The 17,116-nt window shown below is 36.2% G+C and overlaps 1 protein-coding gene across 9 annotated transcripts in view; it reads right to left on the bottom strand.

Annotated features, from left to right (window-relative positions):
* Positions 1–17,116, bottom strand: part of IKZF2 (IKAROS family zinc finger 2) — a 163,327-nt gene that overhangs the window by 37,377 nt on the left and 108,834 nt on the right. For all 9 annotated transcript variants that reach the window (XM_040476149.1, XM_040476145.1, XM_040476143.1 and 6 more), the window contains one exon: positions 15,679–15,846. In XM_040476149.1, coding sequence (XP_040332083.1) covers positions 15,679–15,846 — 168 coding nt within the window. The remainder of the gene's footprint in view (positions 1–15,678; positions 15,847–17,116) is intronic.

Below are 17,116 nucleotides of genomic sequence, written 5' to 3' on the forward strand. Positions count from 1 at the left end.
ATGGAAATATTTATTTCAGTATGATATCCTTTAGTTTTGTTATATTGAGCACTTTGGTGTGTGGATGTGTGTATATGTGTTGTATGGTTAAAATCTAATCCAAACAGTATACACTGTTGGTAAAATATGAATAAAAAATTAGGTAAAAGTATAACAATAAACTTTACATAAAGAACCATACATATAATACTTAAAACTACAAATTGTGGGGATGTTAGGTAGCATCTCTCCTATTTATTTATTTACTCATTTATAAAAAATCTTGAGTATAGCTAACACCCAATGTTATATTAGTTTTAGATGTACAACATACTGATTCAGTTTCTTTATACATTATGCTATGCTCACCCTCTGTAGATTTAATTTTCCTTATCTGTAAAATAAGGCCCTTAAAATAGTGCTTTTTACAAGATAACAGCCCATTAAATATTAGCCATTAACTTTTTATTTTTGTAATGGACTGACATTTATCATTTACTAGGAAATACATATAATCACCACTGACCTCTACAAATCTTTAACTTTGTAGTTAACGCAAGAAGGTTCAACTGAAAGCACCCACAGATTCATTCATTCATCTGATACAGTATAAGGGAGGCACAGGCAAAACAGAGTAAGACCTCTTCTTGGAGATGCTGAATTTAGGATCTTTCATTTTTTAAATTTTATTTTAAGAGAGAGAGAGAGCAAGCAGGGGAGGGGTAGAGAGTGAGACAGAGGGAGACAGAAAACCAAGCTGACAAATCAGAGCCCGATGCAGGGCTCAAACTCATGAACCGTGAGATCATGACCTGAGTGGAAATCAAGAGTCAGATGCTTAACTGACTGAGCCACACAGGGGGCCCCTAGTATTCTTATCTATATACTTATTATCATAAGATTTCTGTACAAATTAAAGGGATTACTACTGTGTTACATTGATTTCTGATACTTTAAATAAAAATTTGGGGCACCTGGGTGGCTCAGTTGGTTAAGCGTCCGACTTCAGCTCAGCTCATGATCACACAGTTTGTGAGTTCGAGTCCTGTATTGGGCTCTGTGCTGACAACTCAGATCCTGGAGCCTGCTTCGGATTCTGTGTGTTTCTCTCTCTCTGCCCCTCCCCTGCTCTATCTCTCTCAAAAATAAACACTAAAAAAAATAAATAAAAATTTAATTATGTTCTAAATATATATGATTATAATGAATGATATTGGTTTTTATATGCCTCATTTGTAAGATTTTTTTTTTTTTTTAACCATTTGGGAGTTTTCTTACAAGATTTGGCAAGACAGTACAGGCTGTGGATGAACAGGTTTCTTTGACTCACATACACGGATCAAGTAGGAAAATAAGAGAGGGTGGAGGTTAGCTTACCAAAAAAAAAAAAAAAAAATCCTTAAAAAAAACAAAATAAAAAAAACAGTGTGATATGCCCTTTTGGACACTGAGTAATAAAGTTGGCATGCTGCCCTTCCACTTCTGCCATGAGTTCCAAGAGAACATAGAGAACTATGTGAAAGAGAAAGTGTGAAATGGCCACAAATTCAGACTGTCCACACCAACATCCATGCAGGGTATAAAACTGTGCTAGTCAACTTGGTAATGAGACCAATGTCTATAGAAGACTTAGAAGAATGAGAAATGGCTCCATGATTCTTGCCTATTTCTTTACAATTCCTGACAAGAGAAAAAAGATAAGGAGGAAAGGTTCCAGCAGTAAACTGATCTAAACACTCCCTCACCCAACTTAAGTGCTATATCACATGAGTATGTGTTATAGAAGACTTCTCTTTAATAATTCCTTCTAGAAATAAGTGTTTGAAATTTAAAGAAGCATGACAACTGCTATTTGAAAAAAGATAAGGTCATATATGCTATTAAAAAATTTAATTTCACACACACAAAAAATTTAATTTCTGGGGCACCTGGGTGGCTCAATTGGTTAAGCATCTGACTTCAGCTCAGGTCATGCATGATCTCACAGTTTGTGGGTTCAAGCCCTGCGGTGGGCTCTGTGCTGACAGCTCAGAGCCTGGAGCCTGCTTCGGATTCTGTGTTTCCCTTGCTCTGTGCCCCTTCCCAGCTTGCGCTCTCTCTCTCAAAAATAAACATTTAAAAATATTTCAAAAAGTTTAATTTCTGAGGGATGTATAAGGTAGAGTATATAATGATTATTGGTCTGGAAAAGAAAAGTGTTCTACTTACTGGATAGAAATCACATGGATTGTCTTACCAGCTAGCTTGACTGAAAGTGGCTTTTCTCTCCTGATCATATTTCAATGGGCAGTGCCTTAAGGGTGTGTTTCAGAGTCAGAATGAAAATACTAATCCCATTCCCTCTCTCCAGTGTTTATTGCAAAGCATACAGAGAGGTACCATGGGCATCATTATCAGGACTTGGGTGAAATCAGCACAGCACAGTTTTATGCAAATCATGTGTGCAACTGACACTGCTTGTGTACTATCAGTGTAATCCACCTCTATCAAGCACCTCCAGGAAGGAAAGGGGGGTGGAGGGTGGGGAAAGTTCACACTTGGGAGATCACCCAGAAAGTGGGCCAGGTGCCAAGTTTACAATCAGGTGAAAACAGTTCCTTCTCACGGGAAGTCTGCAGGACAAATTATACTATGCTTAATGCACCATCACTATTATGAATGAGCCACACTGGATTCAATTTCTGAATAATTTAATCCAATATGTCTATCATTATACTAGGCCATGGGTTAGTAATTTTTAAATGTGTCTCTTTGGCAAATCTGGTAGAAAAGTCATGATAATCTAGTTTCAAAATAACATCAATATGAAAATAACTGATAATGATACTCTTTTAGCCAAGTACCTAATTTTCAGACATTTTTTACTCTTCACTCATTTCACAAATAATCAAATTGTTAATATTCAAAGGTCTATACTTCAAAAGCTGAAATAATACTGAAGCAAACATTGAAGGAATGGGGGGAAAAGGTAGAAAACAAAAGGAGACACGAGAGGGAAAGATAATTTAATACAACAAGATGGATCGTGATTACAAAAAGCAATATGCACTTTAGAATCCCTTCTAGTTTATGGAGTTCCTGATCAGTCAGTAATTAAAGGAGATGATGTGCCTGTGACAGTGAATCCTGTAGCAAGAAATGACAATATATTTGAAGCCATTTCATTCTTAGGATGAATTAATAGACTGTCCCATGTGAAAAGACTTAAAACTAGAGTATTTGACCTTAAATTGTTTCTTTAATAATATGGACAAAAGTTAGTTCTATCTCTCCAAGTCAGATACTGCTTTTGAGGTTTATTTTAAACAAATTTGAAGATGAAGAGCTATCTCTTCTTATCAGTTTCTCTGAGAGCATGCCGTTTATACCTTAAAAATACCACTTGGTTGGTTGAACATTCTACTAAAGGTAAATGTTCAAATATATTCAAAAGCAGGCTGAGTCATGATATTTTATAGGTATTTTCTCATAATAGTTAAAAGCACAGCTGAACAAAACAGAAATTAGAGTTAAAAATAATGGAAAACATGTAAATGAGTTTATAGCAGTACAGTATATAACTGATAATGTTTAAAAAAATCAGTATTGGGAACTAATTACAACTATTTAATACTTATGAGCTGTTTTTATAGACAGAATATAGACCTTGGGATTCCAGGGTCTCAAAAAAATAAAAAGGCAGTCCTTATATAACAGAGTTAGAAAAAAAAAAAAGTACAGTGAGGGGAAGTTATTGTTTTAACAGATGGATATTTATATGGTACATCTGGTCCAGCTGCTTTTTATAGGACAAAATAGTTTTAAACTGACAATTCGACATAAAGCACAAAGTTCTTAGGTTAAAAACTGTCAAACACTGAATAATAGGCTACAAAGTAATATTGTAAAAATCAGCCTTCCTAAGGTGTTTGGAAATAAACTAGAGAACTGTTCAGAATGACCGTAAGTAAAAAGATGCAGACTTCAAGGCTCTGGAGGTCTCTTCAAACAGTTAGAACTCCAAGGTTATGTTATATCACATAACCTAATTTTACAAAGTACTTATTCTTAGGTGATATATCTGAATAAAGAATTATACAATAACTATTGGCCTAATTGAAAGCTAAGGTTTTCCTTAAAATACTATAGCAAGTCTTATTGAAAACTCAAAGGACTTATTTTTGAAAAATAAAATGAACAAAAAAATCAAATAATTCCTACACTGATCTGCTTACTCAATTATATTTTAATAAATCTCTGAACAATTCTTTAGTGTTATAACAAGCATCTTCAAAATATGAATGGTAAGGAATATTTACTTGGCTTTTTTAGAGTACAATAGATTTCCTTGGGACACTAGGATTTTTAATTTTCATGTTTTAAAAGATTTCATTTTTTAAGCAATAAATGATTTTTGTTAAGAATCCTTTCCTACTTACTTTTTCCTCCTTACAATTTATAATGCATATATACTATACAAGTTTCCATATATTAAAAATACATAATCTTCTATTCTGTGTTTAATATTTAATTTGGACACAGCATTAGAGTATGAGAGACATGTACCTGAAATGGCAATTAGAAAAAAATATGCAATTCTAGTTCCTCCTAGAGTTAAAAAAAAATAAGTATGCTAAGTATTATTTTGATTAATAGGGGTCCAAGACTTAATTGAAACACTATTTCCCCAGTGTATTGGGTATAATAAAGACAATTAAAAGGAGCAATATATAACGTAAGAAGCACACTAATCAAATTTCTAGGAATGAAAGGACTATAATTACTTGTTAAACTAAAAATCTAAAAGAGAAAACTAATAAAAATCATTTTTGTAACAGGAGTACTGACTCACTGATTCCTCATGAAAAACTCCCATAAAAATGTAATAAATTTTTATAAGGCAAATTAGATAATTTGTGTGGTAAATCTTAAGATTAATGGATGGAGTTTTAAATATAAACGAGTATCTTTTATTTTCCTGTACTCTTATATAAAGAAGTGTAGATATTTTATCACTGGGCTAAAAATTTGACTGTAATCTTCAGCTGGTATACTGTTAATGATATATTCCAATTCTTTATTTCTTCTTCTTCCCCTCTCTTCCTACTCCCTCTTAGAATATCATTTAAATTCCACATGTAAAAAGATGTGGTTTTTTTTTTCCTTTTTCAGCCAGTCATCTTGTTTTGAGTGTGACAAAAAGCAAAAGAAATAAGTAATTGATAGATGTTTGAATTTAGCTAACATATTGCAATAAATAAAGCAATTCTCAACCTTTATTTATTTTTGGGACAGAGAGAGACAGAGCATGAACGGAGGAGGGGCAGAGTGAGAGGGAGACACAGAATCGGAAACAGGCTCCAGGCTCTGAGCCATCAGCCCAGAGCCTGACGCGGGGCTCGAACTCCCAGACCGTGAGATCGTGACCTGGCTGAAGTCGGACGCTTAACTGACTGCGCCACCCAGGCGCCCCTAAATAAAGCAATTCTAATAAAATATCCAGCATCAAGTAGATCAGCTCTAAATAACTCATAAGTGAAGATACTTTTAAAAAAACAAAACCTCAAACACTGATGATTATTGTACAAGCATTTTTTCTGAATGGAGAGTATTTCAGAAAAAGGATACAGCATTGTCATAACCAAAGTAAGAAAGTTTTGATTTCTTCTCTTATAATCTTAAGTAGTGGGGAATAAAATACAGGAGTTATTCACAGGAATTATATGCTACTGAAAAAATAATATCATGTTAATCTGATATATTTCCATAAATAATAAAATTATACTATTCAAAAATTATTGTTAGAAAACAAACTTTTCCATGTCAAATACTAGTAAACACTACCAAAGTATTATTGTTCTTTAGGGGGTTCTGATTTATTAATTATTTATAAAACTTGATATCCTTTCACTTTTAAAAAAATGTTATCAATGACTGTAATCAAAATTTAAGGCATGCAATTAAATCAAGTAACCAGGGTTTTGTAACCTTAAACCCATTTTCTATTCCAGTGTAAAAAATATCTTTTAGGTACTAATTAGCAAAGGTGAGGGAAGAAAAATTCAATATTGTGTTATAATTTTACTGGTGTTCAGCAATACAGTAGAAAGAGTTTTATAAAAAATACTTTTTTTTTCTAAGTTTATTTACTGTGAGACAGAACAAGCGTCCACCAGCATAGGAGGGGCAGAGAAAGAAGGGGAGGGAGGGAGAGGGAGAGGGAGAAGGAGAGGGAGAGGGAGAGAAAGGAAGGAAGGAAGGAAGGAAACAAAGAAAGAAAGAAAAAGAATGAATCCCAAGCAGGCTCAACACTGTGCACAGCCAGATGCAGGGCTTGAACCTACAAACCATGAAATCATGACCTGAGCCAAAATCCAGAGTTGGACACTTAACCCATTGAGCCACCCAAGCGTCCCTAAAAAATACTCTTAAGTGGGAATGTGTTTTAAGTAAACTTCTGCATATCTGGACCTAAGAGTACAAAATAAGAAAATGTCTACATCAAGGCTCTTTTTTTTTTTTTAATATTGTGTTTTATTTAAGTTTTTATTTATTTTGAGAGAGAGAGAGCATGTGCGTGAGCGGGGGAAGAGCAGAGTGCGGAGAGAGAGAAAATCCCAAGCAGGCTCCACAATGTCAGTGTGGAGCCCGATGTGGGGCTCAGACTCACACGGATGGTGAGATCATGACCTGAGCCAAAACCAAGAGCTGGACACTTAACCATCTAAGCCACCCAAAGCTACCTCTTAAATATAGGTTAGCACGGGGCGCCTGGGTGGCTCAGTCGGTTAAGCGTCCGACTTCGGCTCAGGTCATGATCTCATGGTCCGTGAGTTCGAGCCCTGCGTCGGGCTCTGTGCTGACAGCTCAGAGCCTGGAGCCTGTTTCAGATTCTGTGTCTCCCTCTCTCTGACACTCCCCGTTCATGCTCTGTCTCTCTCTGTCTCAAAAATAAATAAACGTTAAAAAAATTTTTTAAAAATATATAGGTTAGCAGATAGTTGCAGAGAAGTAATAGTGGTGCTATGAAGGTTTGTGAAAACAAATTTTATATAAATCTATTTTAAAGTTAAACCATAGCAAACTGTAAGAAAAAAACAGTGGGGAGTAGGGACTAGTCTTTTACCCTTTAAGATTTGGCTGTAATGAATGATCAGCAGCCAACTTCTGGGAGAGAAGATAACACACTGTATTTAGTTAGCATCATATAATATTGGGAGCATAGGGAGATTTAAAGATCAAATTAAGCGATTTGATGCAGTCATATGGCTAATTTGCAATGAGCCATTCTAAACCCAGATATTTTGACCTCTAGATAGTTAGTATTTTTTTCTTTATCATTTGGAATTAATAAAGTTTTATAGAATAAATATTTAGGGCTGTATTATTTATCCCAGAACATAAAGTATAGATTTTGGAGTTTGACTACCTTGGTATGAATCTAGGCTCTGTATGACCTCTCTGAGCATCAGTCCCTCATCTGTAAAATAAGAATAATAACAGCAAAAAGCTCTCTTGACCAACTGCCTCTCTCTCAAGCCCTGAATTCCTGGAGCTCGTAGGCCCCTTTGTATGCCCAAGTAAACACTCCAGTGGTTGAACTAGTCACTGAGTCCTTATGATTCTAGCCAAATCTATTTATGCCAGCTGAACCTGTTATTATGATTACATAAATTATTTAAATTTCCATATTTCAAGAAAATAAATACAAAACTAAAGTTGTTTCTGAAAACTAACTTTGCCACTCCGGAGAGATTCAATAAAGGTGAGTTGACTTAAAAAATACTAAAGAATTGTAGATGGGCAAAGATACTCCAAAAAAATACTGAGAAATCTTAAAAATTTAGCTGTTGCATAACAAGGGTGTTTAAGTTCTTAAAGACACTGAAAAAAGGGTCGCCTGGGTGGCTCAGTCAGTTAAGCAGCCAACGTTCATGATCTCATGGTTTGTGGGTTTGGGCCCTCCATGAAGCTCTGTGCTGACAGCTCAGAGCCTGGAGCCTGTTTTGGGTTCTGTGTGTGTCTCTGTCTGACTGCTGCCCCGCCCCCACCCACCCCCCAACTTGTAGTCTGCCCCTCTCTCTCTCTCTATCCCAAAAATAAATAAACATTAAAAGAGTATTATTAAAAACAAAAGACACTGAAAATGGAATTAGAGATGATGCATTATGACTGTGGTTTAGGACAGAAAACTTACATGGAATTCCAAAACCAAATTCCTCACTGAAAGAAAAGGGACAGGCCTTATATCAAGAGGTAAATGATTACATAGATTATATATTTTTTAAATGTAAGGACTTTTATCAAAAGAATTTCTCGTGTTACTAGATTTACTGCTGTTAATTGATAAAATGCCTGGCTTTGCTCATGTCAGATAAAAGGGCTTTAATTAAAGGAATAATCCTTGGGAAGTGCTTCGTACAGTGCCTAATATCTAGGAAGGTCTCAAGAAATTCCATATATTATCTGGTAAGTAATTACTGGGACTAAACAATCAAAACCAAGATACTACCTGGTGTCCTCTACAGTATGCAAGTAGAGTTCCAAATAGGAAAGGGACAACAGAGATTGAATGTATGTTGTATTCTCTCTATATTTTTCCTGAGTGTTTTTTTTTTTTTATTTAACATATAAATGTACATCAATATCAGGCTCTTTGTTACCAAACTAGTAGATGTGAAAATTTTCAAATCTAAAATACAGGAACCAAAGATGCAATATTAATATTATAGAACACAGTAACTAAAACAATGGACAGTCATTACCCAAAGTGGGGGGAGTAGGAGGAACCAAAATACTTTGTACTAATTATATTCATAAAAAACAGAAATTAATATTAAAATCATTATACTATGTTTAATACCCTATACTGATCATTTTAAGCACTGGTTCCTAAATTTTAGTCAATCTCTGGCCTATTCTGTTTCACCGTCATAGCCATTTTCACCCTTCTTTGCTCCTGCAGAAAGCTAATTCCTATTGGCTTCATCAGTAGGCTCCTTTGTTCTCTGGCTTCTGGTTGGGTTCAGTTAATGTAAGGCATCATCAAGAGACTGGAGGGTAGAGAAAGTGAGATCAAGGTGTTTATTTCTCAGTCACAGGTAAGTGGGGGGGTACATTCCTCTACTGAACGTCAGTGTTCAAGACCCATCTCCTACCTCTCTTAATTCTAGTGATCCCTTGATCCCAATGTCCCTCCAGACATAGGGCTGCTAATGGCTTCTTACTATTGCTAGCCTCAGAGTGCTTCAACAATCTTTTGTTGGTTTCCTTTATGACTCACTATTCTCTTGTTAATGTTATCATGAATGTCTCCAAATTTCCCCCCATATGAGTGTCTCATTGCTCCTGTCATGGCCTTGATGGATCGTTACTAGTAGGAATGGCCCAAGGCTTCAAAGAGTCAAAATGGCATTTTGGCATTAACTTGCTCATAATTGTTATTTTTTCTATATATATATATTTTTAACGTTTATTTATTTTTGAGACAGAGACAGAGTATGAATGGGGGAGGGGCAGAGAGAGAGGGAGACACAGAATCGGAAGCAGGCTCCAGGCTCTGGGCCATCAGCCCAGAGCCCGACGCGGGGCTCGAACTCACGGACTGTGAGATCGTGACCTGAGCTGAAGTCGGACGCTTAACCGACTGAGCCACCCAGGCGCCCCTAACTTGCTCATATTTGAAGAGAACAGAAAGGCCTCCTTAATGGGACGCTGATGGGATACTACTATTTCTAGGCATTTGTTGGCAATGTGACTACTTAAATTATCACTGCTGGTAGCATGTAGCCTTTACTTGCTGAAGTGACAATGGTGGTGTTTAGAGTGAAGACTGGTGTGTGATATGGCTATTTCTGATGGCCCTAAGGATTTATACAAAGAAGAAAGGACAGTTTGAGGGCTTGAATGATCACTTCATGTTAGAGCACAAGTGGAATATCAAAGTCCTCTGTTGACTTTAAGAGTCCTTATTTACTTAAGCCTCAGGACAAATAAGGCTACAAACCAACTCCAGAATCTGACTTGAATAGTTATGGAATTGCTGTAGTAAATAAAATGGGCAATACCAATACAACTTGGTCTTGGTAATGGACTAGTGAAACATGGGATGGTACTATCTGATCAAATACTAAGGCTCAGAATGTTGAACCCCCAAACACTCCCAAACCATCCTTGCTGGAAGACACAATCCTCACTTCTCACACTGCCTTCTAAGGAAACCAATGTTCCTATAAATCAGCTATCCCATAGTAAGGGACTTTCAATTGCTTTAGCGGAGGCAAGAACCCAATCAGAGAATGGCAATTCTTTTAAGGACTCATTTCTATTACCTCTCATTGCCCCTCGTCTCATAGTAAGTTAGATCCTAATATAACTAAAATCAAGGCTTGATCCAGGTGACAGCCTATACACTGAAAGAACTGTAAAACTACCAATTTGTATCAACAGGAGTCCAGTTAGCATGTAAGGGAATGAATTGATACTAAATTGATATCAAGAAGATGAACCAAAATGCTAGATTATCTAGGGCCAAATTTATCAAATATATGTATTCACCTGGGATTTGGGACTTAATACATTGCCTTGAGCAAGTGGGAGTGACTAGTTAATTGAATTCTTGATTCAATGATGGTTTGTTTGTAAAAAGTTGAAATGCCACAATTTTCTTGGCATAGCAAAGAGGAAGAAGAACAAAAGCTCAAGTAAGTAAGAATAATGGAAAAGATCAATTATGAACCATCCTGTTCAGTGTGCTGCTAACATACTTCTGAAAGCACGCGTGGAGCATTCCCTTCACCAAAGAACTACTCTGGTAAGGAAAGAAGCCACATGCTTCAAAAGCTCATGGTAACCGGGGGAGCCTGGGTGGCTCAGTTGGTTGAGCATCCAACTTCGGCTCAGGTCACGATCTCATGGTTCATGAGTTCGAGCCCAGTGTTGGGCTCTGTGCTGACAGCTCAGACCCTAGAGCCTGCTTTGGATTCTGTGTCTCCCTCTCTCTCTGCCCCTTCCCTGCTCGTGCTCTGTCTCTATCTCTTTAAAACAAAAAAAGCTTATGTTAACTGTCTTCCCTTGGCTGGGGAGAACAATGATAGATATTGCAAACAGAACTGAGCTCCCTGATTTAAATGTATGTGTGACCTCAGAGTGGTCTAGGCTCTATGTTAGGAACAAATATCAGGAAGGTGCAATTACCTTAACAAACCATAGGGATGGGGTGATAATCATGATGTTTTGTGCCATAGGGTCCTAGGGCAATGGCTAACCAATTATGGAGTCCCCAAGAATGAAATAAATGGTTAGACTACCAAGCTGCTAACCAACTTATGCAGAAAATGTCTAGGTCTTATGGGCAAAAACTGAACTTGCATAGCCATGGTGGGATTCATGATCTCTTATCCAGTGCCTAGATCTAAGCCTATTGTATTCATAGCCCAAAGTCACATAATTAGATGAAGATAGTCCCTTTTGGAAAAGATCCTGAAACCTGGCCATGGATATATGCTATGAATCTTCTAAGTCATTCCAGAATCACCATGGCCATTTATGATGGTGACTATGCACTAGGAAGAGGGAAATAACAAGTCTTACCACATATTATCAGTTAATGCTATTAGAAATAGCTCTGAGCTGACATTAATCTCTAGAACTCCAAATGCCATTATGGTCCACCAGTTCAAAGCGGGGTGCATATGGAGGTCAAGATAAATATGTAGACTTTACCCAAGTCCATCTTACAGTATTGTGAGAACAAATAAATTAAGCAATAGGAAGAACTGTGTCTTTTTTTTAAGTTTATTCATTTATTTTGAGAGAGAAATCAGGGCGGGGGCAGAAAAAGAGGGGGAGAGAATAAGAATTGCAAGCAGGCTCCACACTGCCAGCACAGAGCCCAAGTGAAGGACTCAAATTCACGAACTGTGAGATCATGACCTGAGCCAAAATCCAGAGTCAGACACAACCAATTGAGCCACTCAGAAGCCCCATGCAATGGACAGGATTCTTATGTTGGTTCCCTGACCCAGGGCTATTACCAAAAGCTGAGAACAATGCTGTATGGTGCAAATATGAGTCACACGTGTAATTTCAAATTTTCTAGTGGCCACATTTTAAAAAGTTGGTATTAATTTTAAAAGACTTTATTTAATCAAAAAATCATTTCAACGTTTCATCATCATTTGCCCGCAAGACCTAGACAACCATATTTAGGTGCTTAACAGCCACAAGTAGCTGGTGGATACCATATTGGAGATCATAGCCTTAGACTTATATCTCTCCCAAGACAGTAAACTAAAACTGAAAGATGTTGGGTGGGGATTCCTACACACACTCATTTATACTGTTTATTGGGCTAATGATGGTTATACTGTAAGATGGTTCTGTGGATAAATGTAGACTTAATCACATCAAGAGCCAACTACAGATGCAGTTCTAGCTGTAATACCTTTATTGGCGCATATTAACATAGCCCCTGATACCAGGTATGGAGGTAGTGACTTAACAATTTCTTTGAAAAATAATTCCTTATCAACAAAGATAATCTGAAGTAATGTGCCTTCACATTGCAGGGAAAGCATACTTTTATTATCTTAGCTTCAGGCTAGGTCAACTCTCCTCTTTGCTATAATACAGTGCAAAGAAATCTTGTTCATCTTGACATCCCACAGAACATCAAGTTGGAACATTACATTCATGGTACTGACTGGACATGGTGAGCAGGAAGTAGTAAATACCTGAGATGCCTCAGTAAGATATATGCTAGAGAATAGGAGATAATTGCCACAGAAAGTTCAGAGCCTAGCAGCATTAGTGAAATGTTATGGGTTTAGTGGTCTACACAAATAGAATTTGATCCTCTGTAATAAATGCAAATGGCTGCACTTTGCACCTGTCATCATGAAGAAGGAGGCATGTTTGGGTATATTGTTCTGATGTATGTGCTAGGTACCCAAAGGAAGAATGTTTCCACCATGGATCAGAGCTCTGAGTCGGTCATATTGGACTACTCCCTGGCTATTTGGGGGCATCTCAAGCTGCTAAAGTAACAGGGAGAGAAGTGGACTATTGGTTGGTAACTTTTCCAGATTACCAAGATGATTTGGGGGTGTTGCTATGTTTGGAACTCAGGAGATTCAATGGGGCACCTCTTTTAAAAAAATGTGCCCTGGGGCGCCTGGGTGGCACAGTCGGTTAAGCGTCCGACTTCAGCCAGGTCACCATCTCGCGGTCCGTGAGTTCGAGCCCCGCATCAGGCTCTGGGCTGATGGCTCAGAGCCTGGAGCCTGTTTCTGATTCTGTGTCTCCCTCTCTCTCTGCCCCTCCCCTGTTCATGCTCTGTCTCTCTCTGTCCCAAAAATAAATAAACATTGAAAAAAAAAATGTGCCCAATAATCCTGGTTACTGGAAAACTGCAGTAGTCCCAGGAAAACAGGACCATCAAATACTCAGTATTTGTAGAAATTAAGATTTGGGTCATTCATCAGATAAAGAATCCTGTCTAGCCCAGGTGCTACAAAACAGGGTAAGCTTAAGGGGAAGGTGGAATTGGTAGTAGAATAAGAAAGCTATAATGATCAATTTGAACTTTCTGAACAATTAGAGAAGCATGGACTTTAGCAGCTATGTTTTACACTGTATCTATTATTTAAAAAATGGCAATATTTTAGGTTACAGTTGGAAGTATAACTGAATTCATGTCACCCATTGATGAGGCACTAGCTGGATGACACCCCCCCTCATTACTACATTAAGCTCTCCTTATTAGCCAATTTGAGTCTGTTTATATATCTACAAAATCTTGACTTTGTATACCAATTTGTAAAATCAGTATGATTGCCACTATGGGTCCATGTCTTTATTTTTTTTGAACCTCAAAGAGGCAATATATTTATTTACAGAATATAAGATTTCACAGAAACAGCTTCACTTTACACACACACAATTTATAATTACACAGAAGCATGTAAGAAATGTCGTGTCTGGCCTGGTAAAAGCCAATGGGAATGGCCTACTTTTGGAGTGACACCTTTTTCATCTCTCACTTCATTAGGCACCAGTCAGGAACCCCTAGATGAGTCATGACTAATTTGCAAAAAGATGCTGATTGAAACTGCCCAGCTCAATAGAAACAAAAACCAAAGTGTCTTCTCAAACACCACCCACAGGGATGGATGTGTTAAAAGAACAAAAAGGATATCAAGGCAACACAAATTAAGGTGAGTATTGAAATCCTTCTTGAGCGCTGAAGGCATTAAACCTTCTAAGGATAATATAGCAATCCCAGGTAAAGTAACATGTGTACATTAAACCATGATTATTAAAAGCAACACAATTTTGTTAAGAATGAAATAGATGCTTAAAGTTGTATTTTTGCTTCAACTTCATGTAACAGCTAATGTTCATGCAAAGCTATGTTTTATATAATCTGTAGTTAGCTCAGTAATACTTTAATAAGCCAGAGTACATGGCTAGCTAAAGGAACTTACTGTCACATCTTAAGAACATTCTTTCAATAAAGAATAATTTTTATAATAAAGATGTAATTTTCATAGCATAATTTAAAATATAAAATGTCATGGTTAGAAATAAGGGAATTGCTATGAGTCAGGGGGGCAAGTAACTATATATACTTAAAATATTTTGTTTTAATGTTTGAATTAATTTCATTTTTCTACAACTGCTCCACATTGACAAGTTAATATCTAAATTAGTTTTATACATTTCACATTCATGTTAAAAAATAAAGCCTTAAGGATTAATAGGAAAAAATGTAAAAATAGATAATACAAATATTACCTCACAATCCACAGCACTCTCTAATACAATTTGTCAATGTAGATGAAAATATCACTTCCATCATATCTTCATATTAAAATTAAATTTTAATATGTCATTATGGACAGAAGGATATAAAACTGGCTGGAGAGTACTCTATATTAATTTTCCACCTTTAACTTCTTGGTTATGGCAATTCATGCTAAAAGTCAAATGAGATTCATTCAGATTTCTAATCATTCTTTCTCTTTTATGTACTATATTCTAGCATTTTAAAAATATCACACTCTAGATTTTCTAATGATGATTTATGAAGCAGAGAAAAATTTCAGAGAAAATCCAATGACTATATTTTGAGAGTTAAAGAAAAAAGGAGCGTTTAAATGAAATATAAAATACTCCACAGCCAATTTGCTAATGAGCATAATATTTTCAAGTTTAAAAATAGTGATGTTTGATTTCCCACTCCCAGACTGGGCACTATATCAGTTGAAAAATATCACAGCTTTCATCTCCCCTATGGTGGTATCAGTATGTAACTATGATATTTTACTAGATTTTCTATTATCCTGGGTTAACCATAATTACAGGATTAATTATACATTAATTTATATATTATAAATTAAATTATTAATTATACTGACTTAATAATTATAAAATTAAAAATCACAGAAAATCCATAGAACACTTGTTTCCTTACTTCAATGGCTTAAAATAAGAGACTTTTCAGTTGACAGTGCTCCTTTTTGCCAAGTCTACGAGTCTAAAAAAGGAAGGGCCATATGCATCTTGCAAGATTTATCAGTTAGTGTACACAAATAAAAATATTGTCTAGATAATTCCTAGCCATATACCAAAGCTATAAGTTACTCTGCATCATTCTTTAACACTTTGCTGAATTCTCGTTAATTTTAGCTTTCTTCTCAAAGAGTCAGTGACACTTACCAGAGTGGGTCCTGAGGTGTCCTGTGAGGGCGTCCCTTCTTCTACAGGCATAGCTACAAAAAGGACATTTGAACGGCTTCTCTCCAGAGTGTAACTTTATGTGTCTCAAAAGGTTTCCCTTCTGAGTAAAAGAAGCTCCACACTGGTTACAGTGGAAGGGACGTTCACCTGCCAAAAGGAAAAGAGGTAGAAAAGATCAAGTAGGTTATACGCAAGTGACCAATTTGCTGTAGACTACTAATTGGTGCTAGGTTCTCTGTGCTGAGAATATTCTCCCCTGTAAGTCTTCTAAACTTTAACTAAAATTTGCTAATACCAAAGCCTTAAACTTCAGGCCAAGCACCGTTCTCTCTCTTTATATAAATTTTACAGGATTCCTGTCACTGACTCAAAAGAATCAGCAATAGCACTGACCACTGATTGAACAACTAAGTGCCACCACTTTACTGACTTTACTAGTTGCTTTACAGAGAATGTTTCAATCCTTATATTTCTAATTAGGTATCTATAATTTCAATTTACAAATGAAGAACTTGAAGTTCAAGTATCAAAGCATCTGATTATAGGCACAGAGCTAAAAAGTACTCAAACTGATAACTGAATCTTGCTTAGCTGGACAACAAAATCTTGCTCTGTTGTGCCACACTATCTCTTTTAAAGTTACAGAAATTTTAGTTTGGCCTGGAGGGGATCTTTAGTCTAACTCTTTCATTTAGCTGATGATTTATTACCAGGGGGCCAAAAAAGTTCAACGAATGAACCAGGTTAACAAAGCTCATTATCACAAAATCTCTAAAGCTTCACCCAGGCCCCAGGTCTCTCGATTCTCCTAGTCACTAACAGTGAAAGCTTTGGAAAAATTTCTGATATAAACAGTGAAAATCCAAAGAAAATTATTAACCCAGACATTTCCTGTATTAATTTTGTTGTGAAAATAATTTTATAGAAATCCTTTCTCTCTTTTCTCCTATTACTGGATACCACTATAAAACTGTTCAAGCCAGAATTATCAGTTTAGTCTATTGGGTCAACTGGCTGTCACAAATGTCACTGAACATAAAAATGCACAGTTGAGGAAGGAGTAAAATTGGCAAGTACGGTCAAACCATGAAGAAAATGCTATTTTAAGTTTGCCAGTCTCTAAAGATATTCATGAAATAAATTATAAATTAGTACCTAAATAGAACAAAGTAGTAAAGCTCAAAGTTTAGAACAGAAAGTTAAAAAAAAACAAAACAATTCACTTTTGGTTTAACTGTACTATTTCTGTATTTGAGGTTAGATGAAGATTATAATTTTAATACCTAAAAATTTATACTGAATTGTCATGTTTTATATCTTTAACTGAAACATTTGTCAATAGTGAATAAGGAAACCTCAATATTTGGGTGAGGCCTTTAATGCAAATTCAGTGATTCTTTTTATTAAAGGTAGGAGG

The sequence above is a fragment of the Herpailurus yagouaroundi genome, unplaced genomic scaffold (genome assembly GCF_014898765.1).
Source record: "Herpailurus yagouaroundi ecotype Mexico unplaced genomic scaffold, PumYag 140, whole genome shotgun sequence".
In the NCBI taxonomy this organism is placed as follows: Eukaryota; Metazoa; Chordata; class Mammalia; order Carnivora; family Felidae; genus Herpailurus; species Herpailurus yagouaroundi.